The sequence below is a fragment of the Astyanax mexicanus genome, chromosome 18, assembly GCF_023375975.1.
Source record: "Astyanax mexicanus isolate ESR-SI-001 chromosome 18, AstMex3_surface, whole genome shotgun sequence".
Classification (NCBI taxonomy): Eukaryota; Metazoa; Chordata; class Actinopteri; order Characiformes; family Acestrorhamphidae; genus Astyanax; species Astyanax mexicanus.
In genome coordinates, this window is record NC_064425.1 from 16,956,976 (window position 1) to 16,975,727 (window position 18,752).

The window sequence follows — 18,752 nt, forward strand, 5'->3', positions numbered from 1 at the left end:
AGCTCTCCAGGACTCCAGTCATTCAGCCCTGCTTTATACCATGTGACCATGTGACGCAAGTCCCTCCATCTTCTTATGTAATATGAAGTGAAATAAAGATGGCCACCGGGTGAAGGCAGGTTGAAACATATGTATCTGGTTACTCCGGCTGTAGGGGCGATGGGCTCGTCAGTAGATGCTATATTGGAGGCTGGGGTTGGCAGACCCTGCTGCCAATGTCCTGAGACCGAAGCACAGGACTGGGACACAGTGCATATCTATATGTCTTACATGTGCACTTGCTGTATACACAGCACGCAAAATGATCCACAAACCTACAAGAGGTATCATATGGCAGCACAGCATCATGTGGTACAGGCTAAATATATCTCACACAGTTTAGTCTTCTGAGCTTTCAAGAAATTTTTGAAAAAGAAACAAATTCAGTGACAGTGAGAGCAGGAAAATATATAAACCAAATGTCAGTGTGTGCCAAATGATCATAATTTCCTTTTTCCAAATGTTGCAAAGTCAGTAACTTGATATGGATGGATTCCCATTTCAGGAACAGCTGCCTGTAAAGTGTGAACATACAAATGGGTGTCGAATTCAAAACCAGAACAAATGAGCGAGGAAACACAATTAAGAGTTAAGATCCTTCCAGACAGGTGTACTGCATGATTCAAATGAACAATTAACAGCACCCATGCTCTGCTACATGAAAAAAAAATAAGCTGAGCATGCCTTTAAGTGACTTTTATTTTGAAATAAGATGAAAAGAGAACTGATCTAAGCGATCTAATGATCGAAGGACGCTCTATCATTTCTGCAGGATTTGAGTTTTGGTTGTTTTGGTAGTAACCACCTCCAGCATGTTTGACATAATGTATTATGTGGTACTTCTATGGACTGCATTCATTCTGTGAAAAAAAGAAGTCATTTCTAAAGTTTCTGCTATTACTTTAAAGGAAGAGGGCTTCCTTTTCCCGTATATTGATGTTGCCTTTACCAGCTACAAAATTCTAATTCTTGCAATTAACTTCAAACCCTTCATCTGTCATATCCTTCATTTGTCACAAAATAAGTAAACAGTAAACAGGCCAGACGAGGAAAAAAGGCTACTGGAAGTTATACAGTCAGATCACAAGTATTACTGATACTGTGAGTCAGTACAGGCTCAAATACTTGGCTCTGGTAGAGACTATTTTTTACTGTCATGTTTTAGCTCCACTTAGAAGGCAAGGATGACTGCAAGTCATCGCCATGTTATTCTGACTACCCTGACTGGAGTGGTCTTTTCAGAATGATATTGACCCGCTTCATAGACAACTCCATAGAAACCTAAGTGAAGATAAGAATGAAAATGAAGCGGTATGAAGGCTTTCAGTATCTCAGCACTGAAAGCCGAATATGCAAAGGATTTATGGACCAACATGTTAGATATCCCTCTTTTTGAGAAATGTATTTTTATCACTTTGGTACAGTCATAGTGAGGTACAATAAAGCTTGTCATGACACAACACCTTTTTTCTTTGCTTTGGAAAACATTTGATGAATCCAATGCATTCTGTATCGTTCACATTACCAATGATCTGGAATAGATATTAAGTTGACATTAGCAATGATATGGAATAGATATTGGATGTATTACTCAATGCTTATTAATATAGTTTACTTACACTTGAGTATAATTAAGTAAAACATCTTATATAGAGTGCTTAATTATTTACTTTAGATTTACTTAGCCTAACTTTCCAGAACAACTATTTCAAACAACTAAATTATTTCATTAAATTCTTCAATTGGATCTAAAGATGTCCAAGTGTGTACTACATTGGAATTTCACTCACATTTAATTATGCAATAGATGTCATAACTTAAATAAATGCACTTCTTATTAGCACTTCCTGTTTGCTGTAGATATGTTTATGTTTAAGCAACTGAGCTGCTTTAGTTAAATATAGTGATCTTTAGATTGTTCATTGTGTTTGAGGCAGTGCAACCTGAATTAATAAAACTTAATTAATCAAAACATCGCATATAGAGTGCTTAATTATTTACTTTATATACTTAGCATAACTTCTCAAAACAACTACTTTAAACAACTCAATTATTTCATGTAGCTGACTCCAATAAAAAATTCACCATTAGAAGTGATTGCTTTTACGTTATACTGTGATTTTACAGCCAGTTAAGACTTTTAATAACTAAAACATTAACAGATGCTATCTTTTCTAATGGCATAATTCTACATTAATACCTAAGCTGTGACCACGGCCATTATTCATCATTAAGCCACTCTCAGCAGCAGAGAAAAGGTTTACTTGCTCCTACAGCCTACAACACAGACAGGCCAGACAGTCATCAATTACGTAACATATACAAGTATACCTAAGAGAAGGTAGTCCATAGAAAATTACTAATCAAGGTTGCACTGCTTCAAACACAATGTTAATTTAAATATTACCATATTTAACTCAACTGCTAATTAAAAGTGCTAATAGGAAATGCATTTATTTAGGTTATGACAGCTATTACATGATACAGTGTGAGTGGAATTCCAATGTAGAACAGCCTTGGACAGTACGAGTTATTTGAAGACCTGAATGAGCTGCTGACACTGAAATAAAGGTTTCACATTTTAGTTTTATCAAATGCATATATCACATGGATAATCACATGCTTTGACTTATGCAAGTCTGCATCTAAATACAACAGCTACAAGTCGAACCTACAGAGAGACATGATACTTTGACATAAACAGAGCTCTTCCAAGTTGCAGTGAAGATCCCCTCCTCCACATCTTTTTCCTCTCAAGATGCTTACTCTGAGAGTTGTGAGGTGCAGGGGGGATTCTCCAGTGATGGGGACCCCCACACAATCAGGCACCCCTCTCTCCCTCAACCTTCAGCATAACAGTTCTTATGTAACTGTCCTCTCTCAGAGCCAGGCAGCTGGACCCGATTGGATACTAATTTTGGAGTCAGGCACCGGCCTAGACGTCTACTCTAGCTTCGTTTTACTCTCCCTCCCCTCGCCTGAAGTCCTAAAGTGTTCACACCTTACTGAGAGACTAATGGTGTGAGAATCCACATAAACAGTAATCTAGGATTTGACGTTAATTGACTGCAATATTTGGATCCGAGTCCACACTTCCTGTGCCTCCCACTCATAAGAGCATACTTATAATAACACGTATAAGGCAAATTTGGGAAGCAATGATCTAATTTATACTGGGCTAGATGTGCCTAATGTAACCATGAAACCAGATATTAGGTCACCATTAGCTTGACCCTGGCACCGGCTAAACTGAACATGAGAGCAACAGCCAACACCTCAAACTGTTTTATATCCAAACTATAAACAAGTTACTGTGGTTTGGGCGATGCAGTGAAAATGAAAAATCAGCTCCACTGTGATAATTCTACTTGTGATATTTGATTGTCGTAATTGATCACAGGAGGCCAAGTTACATGAAGTGACTTTGACTTTGTTAATAATTGCATAAACTACAGTGATACGTTCACAAGCTCAGATTCCTCCTAACAACTCTCAAAATAGCAACATATGACCCCTGACATTTCTCTTTACTATACACAGGGTATGCAAGGCATGTTATAATAATTAAAGTTAACAACTTATTGTACAATATATAAACATGAACTCTTGCGGATATTTTGTGCACATAACTTTTACTATTATATTATCATTTTATCAGTGCAAAAAAATTCAGTGCCATTCCTGGAATATGACATAGGCATTGCAGGCATTCCCATGCACATTAGACAGCACAGTGGGTGGTAATGATTGGGATCTGCAGCATATTGTCTGTGCACAGATAACTGTCTCTGAGACAAATCACATCCACATTCAGGAGTGCAGGAGGCCTCTCATGCATATCCCACAGTATCCCATTTTGTAGTTTCCATGGGACATGACAAAAGTCATGGGACACAATACTAGTTCTTGACGTATAACATGTAGCATGTAAGTACAAATTCTCTAAGTGTCAAGCTGCACATTACTAAAGCAACAAGTTACGCATTCTAAAAAAAATGTCACTCACTACAACCTCACAACTGGAGTTCTTTAGGGATCTGTCCTTGGTCTAGGTTTGTTTGAACTGTTCATTAAATCACTGGTTGTTGCTTTCTCCAACAACTTCTATGTTAATTACAATCTTTCCATGTCCCTATCAAAACAAAACATGATTAAATCAGAATCTCGTAGCATCTATCACCAGATCTTAAAAAAATAAAATTCTTGCTCAAGCATTAGTGAGATCCAGACTTGACCATTAAAACCCCATCCTTTTGTGCAGGCCCTTCTTTATATCTCATTTCTCTTCTGCAGGACTTTAAAAAATGCAGCTGCTACGTTGCTGGGCCTACTCTGTGGTAAATAATTTTCCAAATTTCATCCACCTGGCTCTCTGTAGCAGCTAGAACAACATTCAAGGACCTGGTTCTATTGTTTTGACAGACTTAGAGAGTGAGAAGAAGGATGGCTGTTTTAATGAACTGGATGTCTGTAAGCCAGTCACCATTACCATCATTTGCAGTGGTGCCATAAAAAAAAAAAAAAAAAAGAAAAAAGGCCTGCCATGGACCGGAACCCTATTGTGGCGCAACACACTGCTGCCCCAACTGCTGGTGTGATGATCTGGGGATCTAGTATTATGAGTGACATTAAAGCTTTGTGATATGTGCAGAACATCCTACAGTCATGTGTTGCCTTTCATGGTAGGGTTTACAACTGGCATTTTTCAGCAGGACAATTCCAACAGAGACCAAGGGTTTAATTCAATGAACATTTAAGGGAGCGACTGGGATATCAGCTTTGGAAACCTGACTGTTTAGGACCTACAGGCCCAGCTACAACATCTAGGGGGAAAGAAATATGGGACATATGTATTTCTCCATGACCAACCAAGTTTTATCTTGCATCCAGACTAGAGTCACCCAAAGTGTGCATTTTTTGTCAATAAATGTATTTCATCAAAAGCTAAAATTCAGCTTTGGAAAAAATGAAGAGACCACTTCAGTTTCTGAATCAGTTTCTCCGATTTTGCTATTTATAGGTATATGTTTGAGCAAAATGAACATTGTTTTTTATTCTATGAACTAAGGACAGCATTTCTTTCAAATTCCAAATAACAATATTGTAATTTTTTTGCATTTATTTGCAGAAAATGAGAAATGGCTGAAATAACAAAATAAATGCAGACCTTAAATAATGCAAAGAAAACAAGTTCATATTCATAAAGTTAGAGTTCAGAAATCAATATTTGGTGGAGTAACCCTGGTTTTTAACCACGGTTTTTGCATCTTGGCATGTTCTCCTCCACCAGTCTTACATACTGCTTTTGGATAACTTTATTTTTGCCACTTCTGCTGCAAAAATTCAAGCAGTTCAACTTGTGGTCATCCCTCTTCCTTTTGATTACATTCAGAGGTTTTTAATTTGGTAAAATCAAAGAAACATCATTTTAAGTGGTCTCTTGTATGTCATAATTTTGAACTAAAACTAGACTTTTACTACAGTAAACTCACTCAAGGCCTGGCAAATCATAACATGCAAATCCTTCACTAGACCTGAAGGACTTTATAGTCATTGGTGCAATATAACTAAACTAAAAGTATGTAGAAAATTAATGAAAGCCACAAACTATTAACAACCCAAAACACTTCAGAACCTTTTCAGACAGGAAGTGAGTTTTGTGCTTTGACTGATTCTCTTAAAAGCTTCTCTCTGTTTCTTATAACCACTGAGCAGAAAGGAACAGGCCACTGTAAAGGGGTGGGGACAGCTGTCACCCCGTCTCGGGTGTTGTGATGCAGGTTCTTTCCTTTTAGAACCTAAACCTGCTATCAGGGAGCACTATTCTCCAATAGGCTGAGAGCATGCAGGGAAAGAGCAGCCAATGGGCATTAGGCATCTGAGTATATAAACCATGGTCTGACATCTTGCAAAGCTGGGCAACCCCTACATTGGCTTTGGTGAACAGGATCTGATCCCAAGGACTGTTACCTCTTTCTCTCATACAGGTAATCACAATGGTGCCTCTGCAGATCAAAATGGGTGGGAAAATGAAAAACAGGGGACATCAAACTTTTTTTGCAAAGACAGAAATGAAACCGTTAAGAAGGGGTTATTTTTTCATATTTGTAATGCTAGAGTTGTTTTAAAAAACAAAAATGGCTCATATATCATTAATATGGACTCGATGCCATTTTGTAAAGCCTTCTTGATTTTTCTCACTCATGGAATTTATAAAAATGTCCAGTTGTGTACTGCTAAAGCTGGTGCTAGACTATTTGTCTTACACAAAAATGGAAAATAGGCAAAATGTTGCGAGGATTCAAAACTTTAAGTGCACATAATTGTACTAATTTAGACAAAATCATTTAATTCAATACAAAAATCTGAGAACTGCACATAGTGATCTTTCTGTTGGAGGCTGAAATTAGCTGTGCATGCCACACCTGTTGTGCAAGGTCAGCTGTTGTGGCAAAAGGGCAAACTGGCAAGACTGATTTAGGGTTTGGTTTAAAAGTGTCTCAAGGATTGGATCCCTTTTCGAAACCTAATACATGTAGCAGCATCGAGCAAAGTGTGTGCAGACTAATGTCTCATAGATAATGTTGCATAGATTTGTGATTTCCCTTAAACGTATTCTATGCAATTATACTAAACAATATATTAAAACAAAAAAGGCTTACATTAAAATAATATCTTGCTCACATGAACTTTGATATGCAGTTCTAACTTTGGTGTGGACATGCACACACACACACACACACACCACCCCATTGGAAACAAGAGAGCTGCATTTGCTATCTGGAGTGAGGGTATGCTAAAAGCAGGCATGCTAAAAATATCTGCTGAAGTCTGATACATTTGAGCATGCAGGTTATGCCCCCACCACTGTATGTGGGAATATGAAGTGCTGGTTACAGTTAGCAAGATAAGTCAGTACAGGACAACTACAAGACTTAGGCTGTTCACTTGTGATTTGTGCTAGTAATAGCCCTGAGCTACTGTTAGCATTTAGCTAAAGTCAGAAAACTAGCTTAGTATCCAGAATTACTCAAAGGGGCCGTTTCCCAGACAGGAATTAGACTTTGTATTCGACTACACAACATTTGTAAATGGGGGTTTTCTATAGGAAAAAATATATAGTGTATGACTATGCTTAAGCCATGTGAACAAAAACAGTACATACAGAGTAGTACTTCATTCATTTGTTGCCTGTGTTGCTGAGAAACAAACCATAACAGCTACACTCTCTCCTGACTGTATGTTCCTCAACAGATCATCTAAAAGGTGCAATCATGACTAAGAATTGCCACAACGACTACAAAATGAAGTTCTCTCTTGAAGAGGAGTTCCCAGACCTGTCCCTGCACAACAACCACATGGCCAAGGTACTGACCAAGGACATCTACAACAAGCTGAGGGGCAAGTCTACTCCAAGTGGCTTCACTGTGGATGACGTTATCCAGACCGGTGTGGACAACCCTGGTAAGAATGCCTGCACTCAGTACCTAAGATTGTTTTTATTATTGTTATAATAATAATCATTATTATTATTAGAAAGCAGTAGTGTTTCTGCGTTGGGAGGGGACTAAACATTCTTATTAATGCTATTAGTGGCCTTGCATAAACACCCCTGCAACATCTAATATATTAATTATAAAACGGTCTGTTGGATCTACATTTTCACTGTATTTCATAAATGAACACAATAAACTAAAAATGAAAATGAAATACCCAAACACAGTAAGTTTTAAAGTACTCTTCCACATGCTCTGTGTAATTACCCATTTTAGCCAGAGAGGCCTCTAAATCCCCAGAATACTTAAAACGGGCAGCTGCCTAGGAAAATTGCCAAATATGCAAATATATATAAATATGGCCATCTACATTCATAATTTATGCCAGTAAAAATACTTAGTATCTTGATCAGATCTGATCAGACCAGTTCCAGAACAAAATGTGCAATACTTAATTTTTCATTAGAATTGTGTTTTATGACCACATTCTCCAATCCCTGTCTTTAGGCCACCCCTTCATCATGACTGTCGGCTGCGTTGCCGGTGATGAGGAGTCCTACGAGGTCTTCAAGGATCTCCTTGACCCAGTCATCTCCGACCGTCATGGTGGCTACAAGCCCACTGACAAGCATCATACTGATCTGAACTGGGAGAACCTGAAGGTATTAAAAAAAAAACATGATGTCTTTGGATCAGAAGTCAAAGGCCAGGTTGGTCTTTTTTGTAATTAACAGTCTGCAAATGTTCTCCTTCCTTTTTTTGCAGGGTGGTGATGATCTTGACCCCAACTACGTTCTCAGCAGCCGTGTGCGTACTGGCCGCAGCCTCAAGGGATTCACCCTGCCCCCCCACAACAGCCGTGGCGAGCGCAGAGCTGTGGAGAAGCTGTCCATCGAGGGTGAGTCTTGGTCATTGAACTCCAAGGGCTCATATTTAGGCCCTACATTTCATTTGTCCAAATGAGTTAAAAAGTAGTAAAAGCAGATTATACAACCGGGCTGTGCTGTTTTGCCCACCAGCTCTGAGCGTCCTGGACGGTGAGTTCAAGGGCAAGTACTACCCCCTGAAGGACATGACCGACAAGGAGCAGGAGCAGCTGATCGCTGACCACTTCCTGTTTGACAAGCCCGTCTCTCCTCTGCTGCTGGCCGCTGGCATGGCCCGCGACTGGCCTGACGCAAGAGGAATCTGGCACAACGACAACAAGACCTTCCTGGTCTGGGTGAACGAGGAGGACCATCTGCGTGTCATCTCCATGCAGCTGGGTGGCAACATGAAGGAAGTCTTCAAGAGGTTCTGCACTGGCCTGCAGAAGGTAATACTTTAGTTTCACACAACTGTAGAGCTTCTGCAGGACAAGCCTGGATCTGATTTTGGGTTTGGCAGTATCAGTGGTGCTGCACCATTAATCTGGAAATACATGATGTGATGTTTTATGCTCACTCTGCACACAGATTGAGGAGACCTTCAAGAAGCACAACCACGGATTCATGTGGAACGAGCATCTTGGCTTCATCCTGACCTGCCCATCTAACCTGGGAACTGGCCTACGTGGTGGTGTACACGTCAAGCTGCCCAAGCTCAGCACACACGCCAAGTTCGAGGAGATCCTGACCAGACTGCGTCTGCAGAAGCGTGGCACAGGTACACTTAAACAAAAACCAAGCACGGTTTTAAGGCTAAAAATCAATCAAATTAATGTTTCATTGCAATCTTTGGTTTGTCTGCTTCACCGTTTGCTTTCTTTGCTTGTAATGTCCAGGTGGTGTGGACACTGCCTCCGTCGGTGGTGTGTTCGACATCTCCAACGCTGACCGTCTGGGTTCCTCTGAAGTGCAGCAGGTGCAGCTTGTGGTTGACGGTGTGAAGCTCATGGTTGAGATGGAGAAGAAGCTGGAGAAGGGAGAGTCCATCGACAACATGATCCCTGCCCAGAAGTAAAGTGGAAGTAGTGTTTCTTTTACATATTTTTTGTATCTGTACTTATGAGAAACCCCGCCATCAAGCAGGAGAAATGCTCTCGCACGACTTTTCCAAGAGACTCTCCTCCCTGCTCCCCATCCTTCTTCCTTTTTATCCTTTCTCTCTTTCCTGTTGCCTACAACGTTTTCCTTCTTCCCTCCTTTTTACTGTCACTTTCTTTTCCCGTTCTTTCTGTAACATCCTGGGATCAAATCGCCGCATAGCTGGGGAAACTGACTATGCTGTCTTCACCTAAACTCTTTTTTTGGTTGTACAAATTGAGTAAATAAAAAGCCCCATGTAACAATCAATCAATCCTGTGTGTTATGGTTGATAATTTTAACCCAAGTTAAACATTTTACAAAATACCTTATATATCTTATATGTCATTGGTTCATTGGTACTTTGGTTCCATTTTTGGTAAATGGTGTAAGTCTAAAGACACTGATAACTGGTTAAGATGCAGTATATATATATATATATATATATATATATATATATATATATATATATATATATATATATATATATATATATATATATATATATATATTCTAACTTTAAAGGATCTTTAGACTTATTTATGGTACCAAAAATGATTCTTTTGCGACATTACTTAAAGAACCCTTTGTGGCACCTTTATTTTAAACTGTGTAATACTACAAAACCAGGTCAACATCAAATAAGTTATCAAAAACATGCTACCAATTAGGGCTGCACATACCTTGTTTCAGCATCATCAAAATGGGGGTATGCACAATAGTCACATGATCACAGGATATACAATGTCATATATTAATCAAAATCATTTTTGGCAATTGATATAAAAATATGAAATTAACTTGTTACTGCTTGACATGAAAAGATTTTCTCTGTTCTCAGTTTCCATGACATATCTATTTAAGCAATAATACACGAGAGAGAGAGTGCTATTCCGTGCTGCAGTTGTAGGCACGCAGCAGTGCCAATATTACACGTTATAGCATGAACCTCGAGTGTATTATTGCTATTATACCAGTTCCATTATCGCTGCTTATTGAAAGAGATTGAGTTAAAAAGGACGAAAAAATATGATCTGTTTTGTTTTAAACATAGTTCCATTACTGCTCTATTTGTAGCTGCACTATTTGGCTGGTAAGCGCTCCATCGTTGCTAGGTAACCTCTATGTGGTGGAGTAATACATAGAGAGCTTCAGTTACAGTGCATTACCGCTGATAACGCTGATAACGCTACTCACAGAACGCCTCTCAGCCAATCATATTGCAGGGTCGGAACTAACTGTGGTATAATATATCTTATAAGACATAGGATACACATAGTGCCTTATTATTTTTAATATACATTAGATTACAACTACCTGTTTTTATATTGCAAAAATATATATACAAATCACAAAATAAAAAAATGTGTATATATATATATATATATATATTGCAATGTCAGTTTTTCCCAATGTCATGCAGCCCTAGTACCACTGTTGGCACAAAGAACACAAAAAAGCTTCAAACTCAGCGAGTTTATTCTTCCATCACTTCAAATGTTCCCCTTTCCATACATTTAAAGGCAAAAAATAGCTGAAACGTCCAAAAAAAAAAAAAAAAAAACTAAATTCAATCATAATTTACTTTTTTTTTTTTTTTTACAGAATTATACATATTTAAGTAGTCAGTTAGCTTTGCAGGAGCGGAGGAGACAGCATGTGGTGGTTTATCTCAGAACATGAACCCTAATGAAGGACATCTCCTCTAGAATGTTTCATTATCCCATGGGAAATTGCATAAACATTGAGCAAAACTTGAGTGTGCATGAAATGTTGCTTTTTTTTTCTTAGTTGAAAGGTGTGAAAATGCCTATTTTTGGTCAGGATAACTAAGGCAACATCCTATTCTGGTGTCATTGCACGCCACTTCTCTACTATGTGCCCAGCTGACAGTATTATTTTACTGTAACTGTAACAGTTTTTGGACCGATGCAAATCTGACTATATTAACATGTTATAAACCAATGACAAACCAAAAGCAACAGTCATTTTTTGCTTCTCAAAAACAGACAACATTCACTCACTGACCCTCTCCACTGACACAAATACACACATTCTGCTGAATCTGAGCAACCTTTTCAAGGTCCTAGCTTTCATTACCAGGGTCATCAGCAGAAACACTCATTACATCCATGTTTGTTTGGCTTTACTTGACTAACTCTGCAGCGGACAAATCCCTTTACACCAATAACCTGGGCTGCTCTGCTGGTATGTTCACTTCCCTCACAGGCTGGAACCACAGACAGGCTTTAATTAGTCAAAACATCTGTTATGAGCTATAAAGTGAAATGAAAAATAAGCATGGTCACCTAGATACAGAAGCCAGAGGTTATGCATTTTGAGTTCACACTGTCAATCTGAGTCGAAAAGGTGCCAAAAAGTCATCAATGTAGAAGACAGAATGGATGGAATGGATTTAGATTATAAAACAGGAGTCAAGAGAACCTAGGTACATTCTGTGATGCAGCTAGGTGAACAGATCCATTGTACAGTTTTTAAAGGCATAATGGCGTTTACAGCTAGAAAGATTCAGGTCAATTCAATTCAATATCATCAGTATATATTGAGAGGTGAAGTGAATCCAGATTTTACTGTAACAGAGATACAAGAAAGACAGAACTGGCATTAGTGTCCAAACACCAAATCCTAGGATGCAAACTCAGATCTAGTAGCCAATCAATCATATAGAATTCTGAATTTATACAGTTGTGGCTCACAATAAAACAATTAATTTTTTCCCCAATGTTAGTCAATAACATTTAGATTTAATTTGTTTCAGCCCAATTTAATTCAATGCAATACGACCAGTATACATTGAGAGGTGAAGTAAATCCATATTTTACTGTTATAAAAATACAATAAATACAGAACTAGTGTTACTGTTTTCACCTTTTTCAGACACCAAATTCTAGGACGCAAATTCAAAATACATTAATGACTTATTTATACAGAACTTATTATAGTTGTACATTTGTGTCTCAGAATAGAGTGCTTTAGATCAATTCAATTTAGGTTCAATTCGGGTTCTATTCTGTTTAGTCCAATTCGATTCAGTATAACCAGTATAGACTGAAAAGTGAAGCACTGGAACAGAACTGTTGCTAGTGTCCTTATGTTTTTCTTAACACCAAAATCTAAGGTGCAAATTCTAATAGAGTAACTTGTTCATACAGAATTTAGAACTTATACAGTTGTGATCCACAATAGACAAATACTTTTTTTAATATTCGCAAATCAAAGATTCAGATCAAATAAATTCAAGTTCAATTCGGTTTAGTTCAATTCAATTCCATTTCAACCATACAGACAGATTTTACTGTAACAGAGAAGAAATAACTGGTGTTAATGTCCCCTTTTTTAAGACACCATATTTTTGGGATGCAATTTTAGATATAGTAACAAACAATTTATACAGAATTCAGAATTGATGTGGTCGTGTCTCAGAGTAAAACAATAACAATTTTCCATTTTTTTGCAAATAAAACTTTTTTCAATTATATCTTGGTGCATACATCTCTACAGATAGCCCTTGTGCCTTAGCAAATCCAGAACGGTGCTTATAGGAACAGTACAGCTATAATTATCCTTTATACAGGATTTAATGAAGGATATCTGGTGGTTAGCTCATCTCTACAATATCCTAACATCACTAGAATGAGCCATTTCGAACAGTAACCATGACAGTGTTTTTTAAAGGGGCCTTTGGAGCTAAACTTACAAACAAAAGTCATTTACCAGAAACAGTACTGAGAAAAAGCATCACAGGAGAATTTGGCAGACATGTTTTAGCACCCCGACACTTCTTGTCACATTATCAAAAATAGTACATTTACGACTGCTAGATGACTTAAAGGCTACAGCTAGACTTGCACATTCCAGGGTTTCATACAAATGCTGTACTAATCCGTTCCGCACAGTGCAGGGAGCTCTGCTGGAAAGAGCTGCTGTCTTCTGTAAGGTCACGATTTTCTGTAACCATTCAGTGGTAAACAGTAAGCAGTCTTGTGTCCATTTAGCAGGGTCCTCTTTTGGCCATGTGACAGTGGCCTCTCTCACCAGCGCTAATACTCACAGTAGACAAGCAGAACGCTGTCGCTTTGACTTGGCTCGACAGGTTTGTTGTACCATTTTACAGTTCAGAGGTGGTGTCTAACTCAACCCTAAAGTGCTACTGAATGACAATGAAGAACAAATTAATTCAAGAGATTAAAGTAAAGCAACTGCTGAAACGCAGGAAAGAGAAAAAAAAGGCTACACAATGTTAGCGGCTCAGAAAATCAGCCGTTGCCTTTCTCCAGCACAGCTTTGGACTGCTTTTATTCCTGCTGGACAGCTCCTACACCTGTAGATAGGAGGCTGTTCATCTGGAAGAATGTTAACACAAAAAAAAGAAAAAATACACAGAAGAATCCGCAGAACGCAGCTCTTCACTACATCTGTACTAATTATAAAGTCAGATTCTTCTGCTAGGTGTAAGTAAGTAAATGAGGAATGAACAAAATAGCAGCTGATTAAAGGAAATAATGTGAAAGGCTGAGACCTTTTGGTGTGTCTGGAAAAAAAAAACTTTGCTGAAACACCTGGTAAAAGTCAGCAAGGAAATGGGGAGTTCTCTCAGCAGGATGTGTGTTTGTGTGTGTGTGTTTGTGTGTATGGCAGGCACAAGGCTCTCCGCATTTGGGTGTGTATCAGAGTCTGTTTGGGCTTAGAGAGGAGGTGGGGGGTGGGCTTTGGGCAGAATCAGTTTCAGAGTCTGTTTGGGCTTAGAGGAGGTGGAGGGTGGGCTTCAGATTTGTGGAGAAGGAGGTTCTTACCAGGGATGTAAAGATGCATTGATCAAATCTTATTGTATTGTATTATATTATATCATCCCTGTTGTGCAAAATGCTTATTTTTTTAAAACAGCAACGTAACTTTAAATGGAAGTAAAATATGGGAGCATTTCTACTAGTCCATTTATAATGTAACTGACAAATACAACAGACAGGTTCAAATTATGTCAAAAAGTAAAAAAAAAAAAAAAAAGGTAAAACCATAGATACACAGTGACGACATATGACAAGATAATTGGATTAGATATAAAATGTATTGATTTTTTTTTTTTACTATAATGTTCACATGAATACTTGGCTCATAAAAAGTAGTGTATTACTGGTATTTTCTGCAGCTGTTTTATCAGCTCAAGTCAAATTTAAGAAATTTAGAATAACTGACTTAAACAGACCAAAATATTCTAACATAACATAAAGAATCAGGATCATTAAATCAATTGCACATTTTCATCCCTGGTTTCAAGTTCCAACCCCACATTCTCATTCATTCTGTCCCATTTGCCCATTTCCTCCACCTCCTCCTCAGCCCTTAGAGTTCCAGCTCTTTGGACACTTTGGTGGCGATGTCCCGGAAGGCAAGCGGTGCCCCCCACAGACGTCTGAAGCGAACGCCGCTGGTCTCAGTGGGGCCGGCGGGCAGGTGGCACACCTCGGCTTCGAACGCCACTCTGGAGCCGGCAGCACCGTGCGTGCAGGACAGAAGAAAGGGCCCGGCCTGATGCACCTGACAACCACAGCCCTGCGCAGCCTCCCGCAGCGCCAGCACCACCTCCGCAGGATCCCGTGGACTCCGAACTCTCACATCCCAGCCGCATCGGGGGGTCCGGGGCTCTGCCGCTTTTTGATGCCCAGATAAATGGCGACTGTGAGAGAAAAGAGAAGGGGATTGGGGGTTGTTTGGGTGGGTGAGTGGGGGAGTTGGGGTTTATGGAGGAGCATTGGGATGAGTGATGAATGAGTGAGATAAAGAGAGGTGAGATGATGTGCACGTTGGTGGGTGAGTGGATGAGAGGGGGAGGGGAGAGAGAAATAGATTAAAAAGATGCATAACAAAACATAACATATCAAAACAACTTTTAAAAAAATTTAGAGGGGGATATAAATTAGCCTTTCGTTGCAAATGAAGGGGACAATAGAATTGGTTTACAGTAATACGCTAATAAACTGTACATTAGATATTAGATACATTAGATACAATATTATATTTAATTATCTTTCTGTACTTTACTTTACTTTTCTGTAGTTTACATGTTGTCACTGTCATGCAAAAACCTTGTATTTCATGATTAATGGATACAAAAAATGTTCCAAACGGACTTTTAAATTGCCTTGCACTGAACGTTAAGATGTTTTTTCTTCATCTGTAGAGCTGTAGAGATTATTTTGTGTGACAGTGACGATTAGCTAATTGCTCAAATTACGATGACGAAAATAAGTTTATGATAAGATTTGAAATAACTACATAATCTAGATTCTGGTGTATTGTTTTTGGGATAAAATAAATAAAACAAATTTAAAAACACAAATCATGTTTTTTTTAGTTTTTACTTACTGGCCACATTAGCCTGGTAATGTCACTGTAATACTAAAAATCTAAATTTAGACACCAAACCTGTCGAATCTGGTCAGCCTCTTCTGGCATAGAGTGGAACCACTATCTATTTATGTTGTATGTTTTCTTACAATTTACATACCAGTACTATACAGTGTATATAACACAGTCAGCATCTCTCCATCATCTGATAATTTGTCATGCATAACAAATGCTTCATCTTCTGGATCAGGCCTGCATACTTGCACGTTCACAAAATGCTTAATTTCAATGCTTCAGGTATGAACACATAATTACCTTCACCAGCGCCATGGACTCGTGTTGTTGCAATCACACATGATCATATAATAAACAAAACCAGCAGGGATGTAGCACTATAGTACTACAGATGAACATCATCATTCATTTAATTAAAAAGGGCAGAGCATGTCCTTCATACCATTCCAGGTTAATGGTAATGAGTTCTGTAATGAGTTTCTCAGTTATGAAGTTCATATTTCAAGCAATATCCAAAAACTACACCCTTAAAAAAGATGCTTTAAATGAGTGATGTCATAGATGAACCACTTTTGGTTCCATAAAGATGAATGTCTATAGCAGTGATGTGTGAGTGTGAAGGATGGTGAGGATCAAAAGATCAAAAAGGGTGTGCTTTATCATATCTTACACAATTTATCATATCATATCCTTTAAACAATAAAAATGTGTGCAGTAATTTTAGTGTGATCTTGTTTTGATATTTATTGCAAATATTTATTTGTATATTGGGGGTATAGTGTATATTTGTTATGTTTGCAGTTTAGATACTGGTCTTAAAGACATGTTTTTTGTATGTTACATTATTATTTTTTAATAAAAAATTTATACAATACAGTCAGTATCTTGGTAAGTTACCAGTGTTTACATAACAGACAAAAATTTCCAGATTCTTTGTTTCTATTTAGTATTTGAACTTAATATACTACATAAAACCATATTTTTAGTGGTTTTATAATGTTGATGACCTTCACACATCTCCACTACAGACAAATATATACGGGTTAAGTGTAAAAAAAAACCCTTTGTAGCATCTATTTTTAAAAGTGTAGAGGATACTGCTTTGTGAATCAAACACTGTTACCGATCAAAAGAGGGGGACAGATGAAGGGAGGGAGTCTATTCTAAATTATTCATACAGTTAGTGCACACCACAAAACCTTCACTCAGTAAGTGTGTAATGCTATATACTCTGAGCAATGCTAAGGGGACCAAGCACGAGTCAGATGTTACCTGGTATTTTTAACCTGACTTTTTGCTTCTGGGGCTTTGGAAAGGGAGGGGAGAGAATCAGTTTAAATAGTTAGACCTAGATTTGGTTACAGTTTTGGTTATACAGGTTTAAGCTGATCTGAAAGTTACACTGTCAATTTAGGGCATTTTCACACCTGAACTTTTAAATCTGGTTTAAATGAACTCTGGTTTGTTTTTTTCACACTTCAATTCATGCAATTCTTTTGGGGAGGTATAAATACAGTTATTACATTCAGTAATGGTTCAGTTTTAAACAATTAAACAAATTTTGTAGCTAGGTTTAACCTTGTTTAACCCAGATAACTTCACTGCTCCATGTTATATTGTACAGAGATTTCCCTGTGTAAAAACAAACCAACTACAGGTGTGAAAATGTTTTCAGATTTTCACTAAATTAACTAATCCACACCAGAGCAAACCAATTACAGGTGCATAAAATTCCCTGATATTCTTAAAATCTTTGTTTAGAGAACTGGCTCCTAAAATATTCATTAAAACTTCTAAAGGTTATACTCTGTGTCTATAAAAATGTGAATAGAATCTCGGAAGGAATTTTGCTAGTCTAAAATCAACTGGGCTGATATTAGCTCTGATTTAACCATTAAAACAAAACAAACTATTTAAGTTAAAATTTTGCTTTAAAAAAAAACTAAATATTTAATGTAATGTTAATAAGGAAATGGCAATTTTTTTCAAATTAGGCTGAATTGGGAGTAAAAAGTGAAGTTCTGCACAAACTCACCTTGTGACCGGAGATCTGCAGACTCTCTCAGGTTCGTCTGTGACCCTCAAGAGGAAGACAAAGGTTCGTGTTAGGAATCAGCTGACTGGCTGCAAAATTAGTACTCTCCCCCCACCCTCTCCACTAACCCAACCGAACAATGAGGTTAATGCTGAGACACTCACACCAGAGCGCTGCAGGGCTACAGTGACATCTTCACAACAGCAATCCAAACACATCACCAATATACAACACAGCCTAGAGCCAAGAGCCAAATACAAACTGTTGCTAGGGGTGTGTTCTACAAGTTATGATTCAGCGCTTCTGGGATGTAAAAGCATTTATCACCACAGTATGCATATGCTACCTAAACAATAGTACAACTTGCACCTAACAGCAATAATATTCATTATATTCTTGCTTGATATTCATTGTATTTTTGTGTACATACTACAATATAACTCTACTGCCTTAGTAAGATATGTCTTTCACTTTAGATCTTGGTTTTGTACCTGTCAGGGCTTTGCATTAGAAAGAATTTGGCAATGTGATACGTTAAGATACAATACACTGCAATATACACTGCCTGGCAAAAAAAAAAAAAAAAAAAAATGCATTCACTGTGGCATTGTTCCAATAAGCTTCTGCAATGTCACAAGATTTATTTCAATCCAGTGTTGCTACATTTTTCACCAAGATCTTGCAGCATTAATGATGATAGAATCCGACCGCTGCACAAAGTCTTCTCCAGCACATCCCAAAGATTTTTAGTGGGGTTAAGGTCTGGACTCTGTGTGAAAATGATGATCTCATGATGCT

General features: G+C 38.0%; 2 protein-coding genes across 8 annotated transcripts in view; one reads left to right on the forward strand and one right to left on the reverse strand.

The window, feature by feature from the left end:
* The first annotated feature begins 5,907 nt into the window (after positions 1 to 5,907).
* ckmb (creatine kinase, muscle b) lies at positions 5,908 to 9,812 on the forward strand. Its single transcript, XM_007245961.4, has 7 exons — positions 5,908 to 6,026; positions 7,294 to 7,503; positions 8,043 to 8,197; positions 8,301 to 8,433; positions 8,555 to 8,850; positions 8,990 to 9,179; positions 9,298 to 9,812. Exons 2-7 carry the CDS (start codon positions 7,314 to 7,316, stop codon positions 9,474 to 9,476), a joined length of 1,143 nt encoding a protein of 380 aa, XP_007246023.1. The 5' UTR covers positions 5,908 to 6,026; positions 7,294 to 7,313; the 3' UTR covers positions 9,477 to 9,812.
* Positions 9,813 to 10,999: 1,187 nt separating this feature from the next.
* Positions 11,000 to 18,752, reverse strand: part of mark4b (MAP/microtubule affinity-regulating kinase 4b) — a 61,408-nt gene continuing 53,655 nt past the window's right edge. Inside the window, exons 17-19 of one of the 7 annotated variants that reach the window (XM_007245965.4) lie at positions 17,955 to 17,999; positions 17,192 to 17,225; positions 11,000 to 15,233 (exon numbers count right to left, since the gene is read on the reverse strand). In XM_007245965.4, the coding sequence (XP_007246027.2) occupies positions 14,900 to 15,233; positions 17,192 to 17,225; positions 17,955 to 17,999 (413 nt within the window). In that variant the 3' untranslated portion in view covers positions 11,000 to 14,899. Of the gene's footprint in view, positions 17,226 to 17,954; positions 18,000 to 18,752 lie in introns of all 7 variants that reach the window. The other 6 variants (XM_007245967.4, XM_007245966.4, XM_007245968.4 and 3 more) reach the window with 6 other exon arrangements.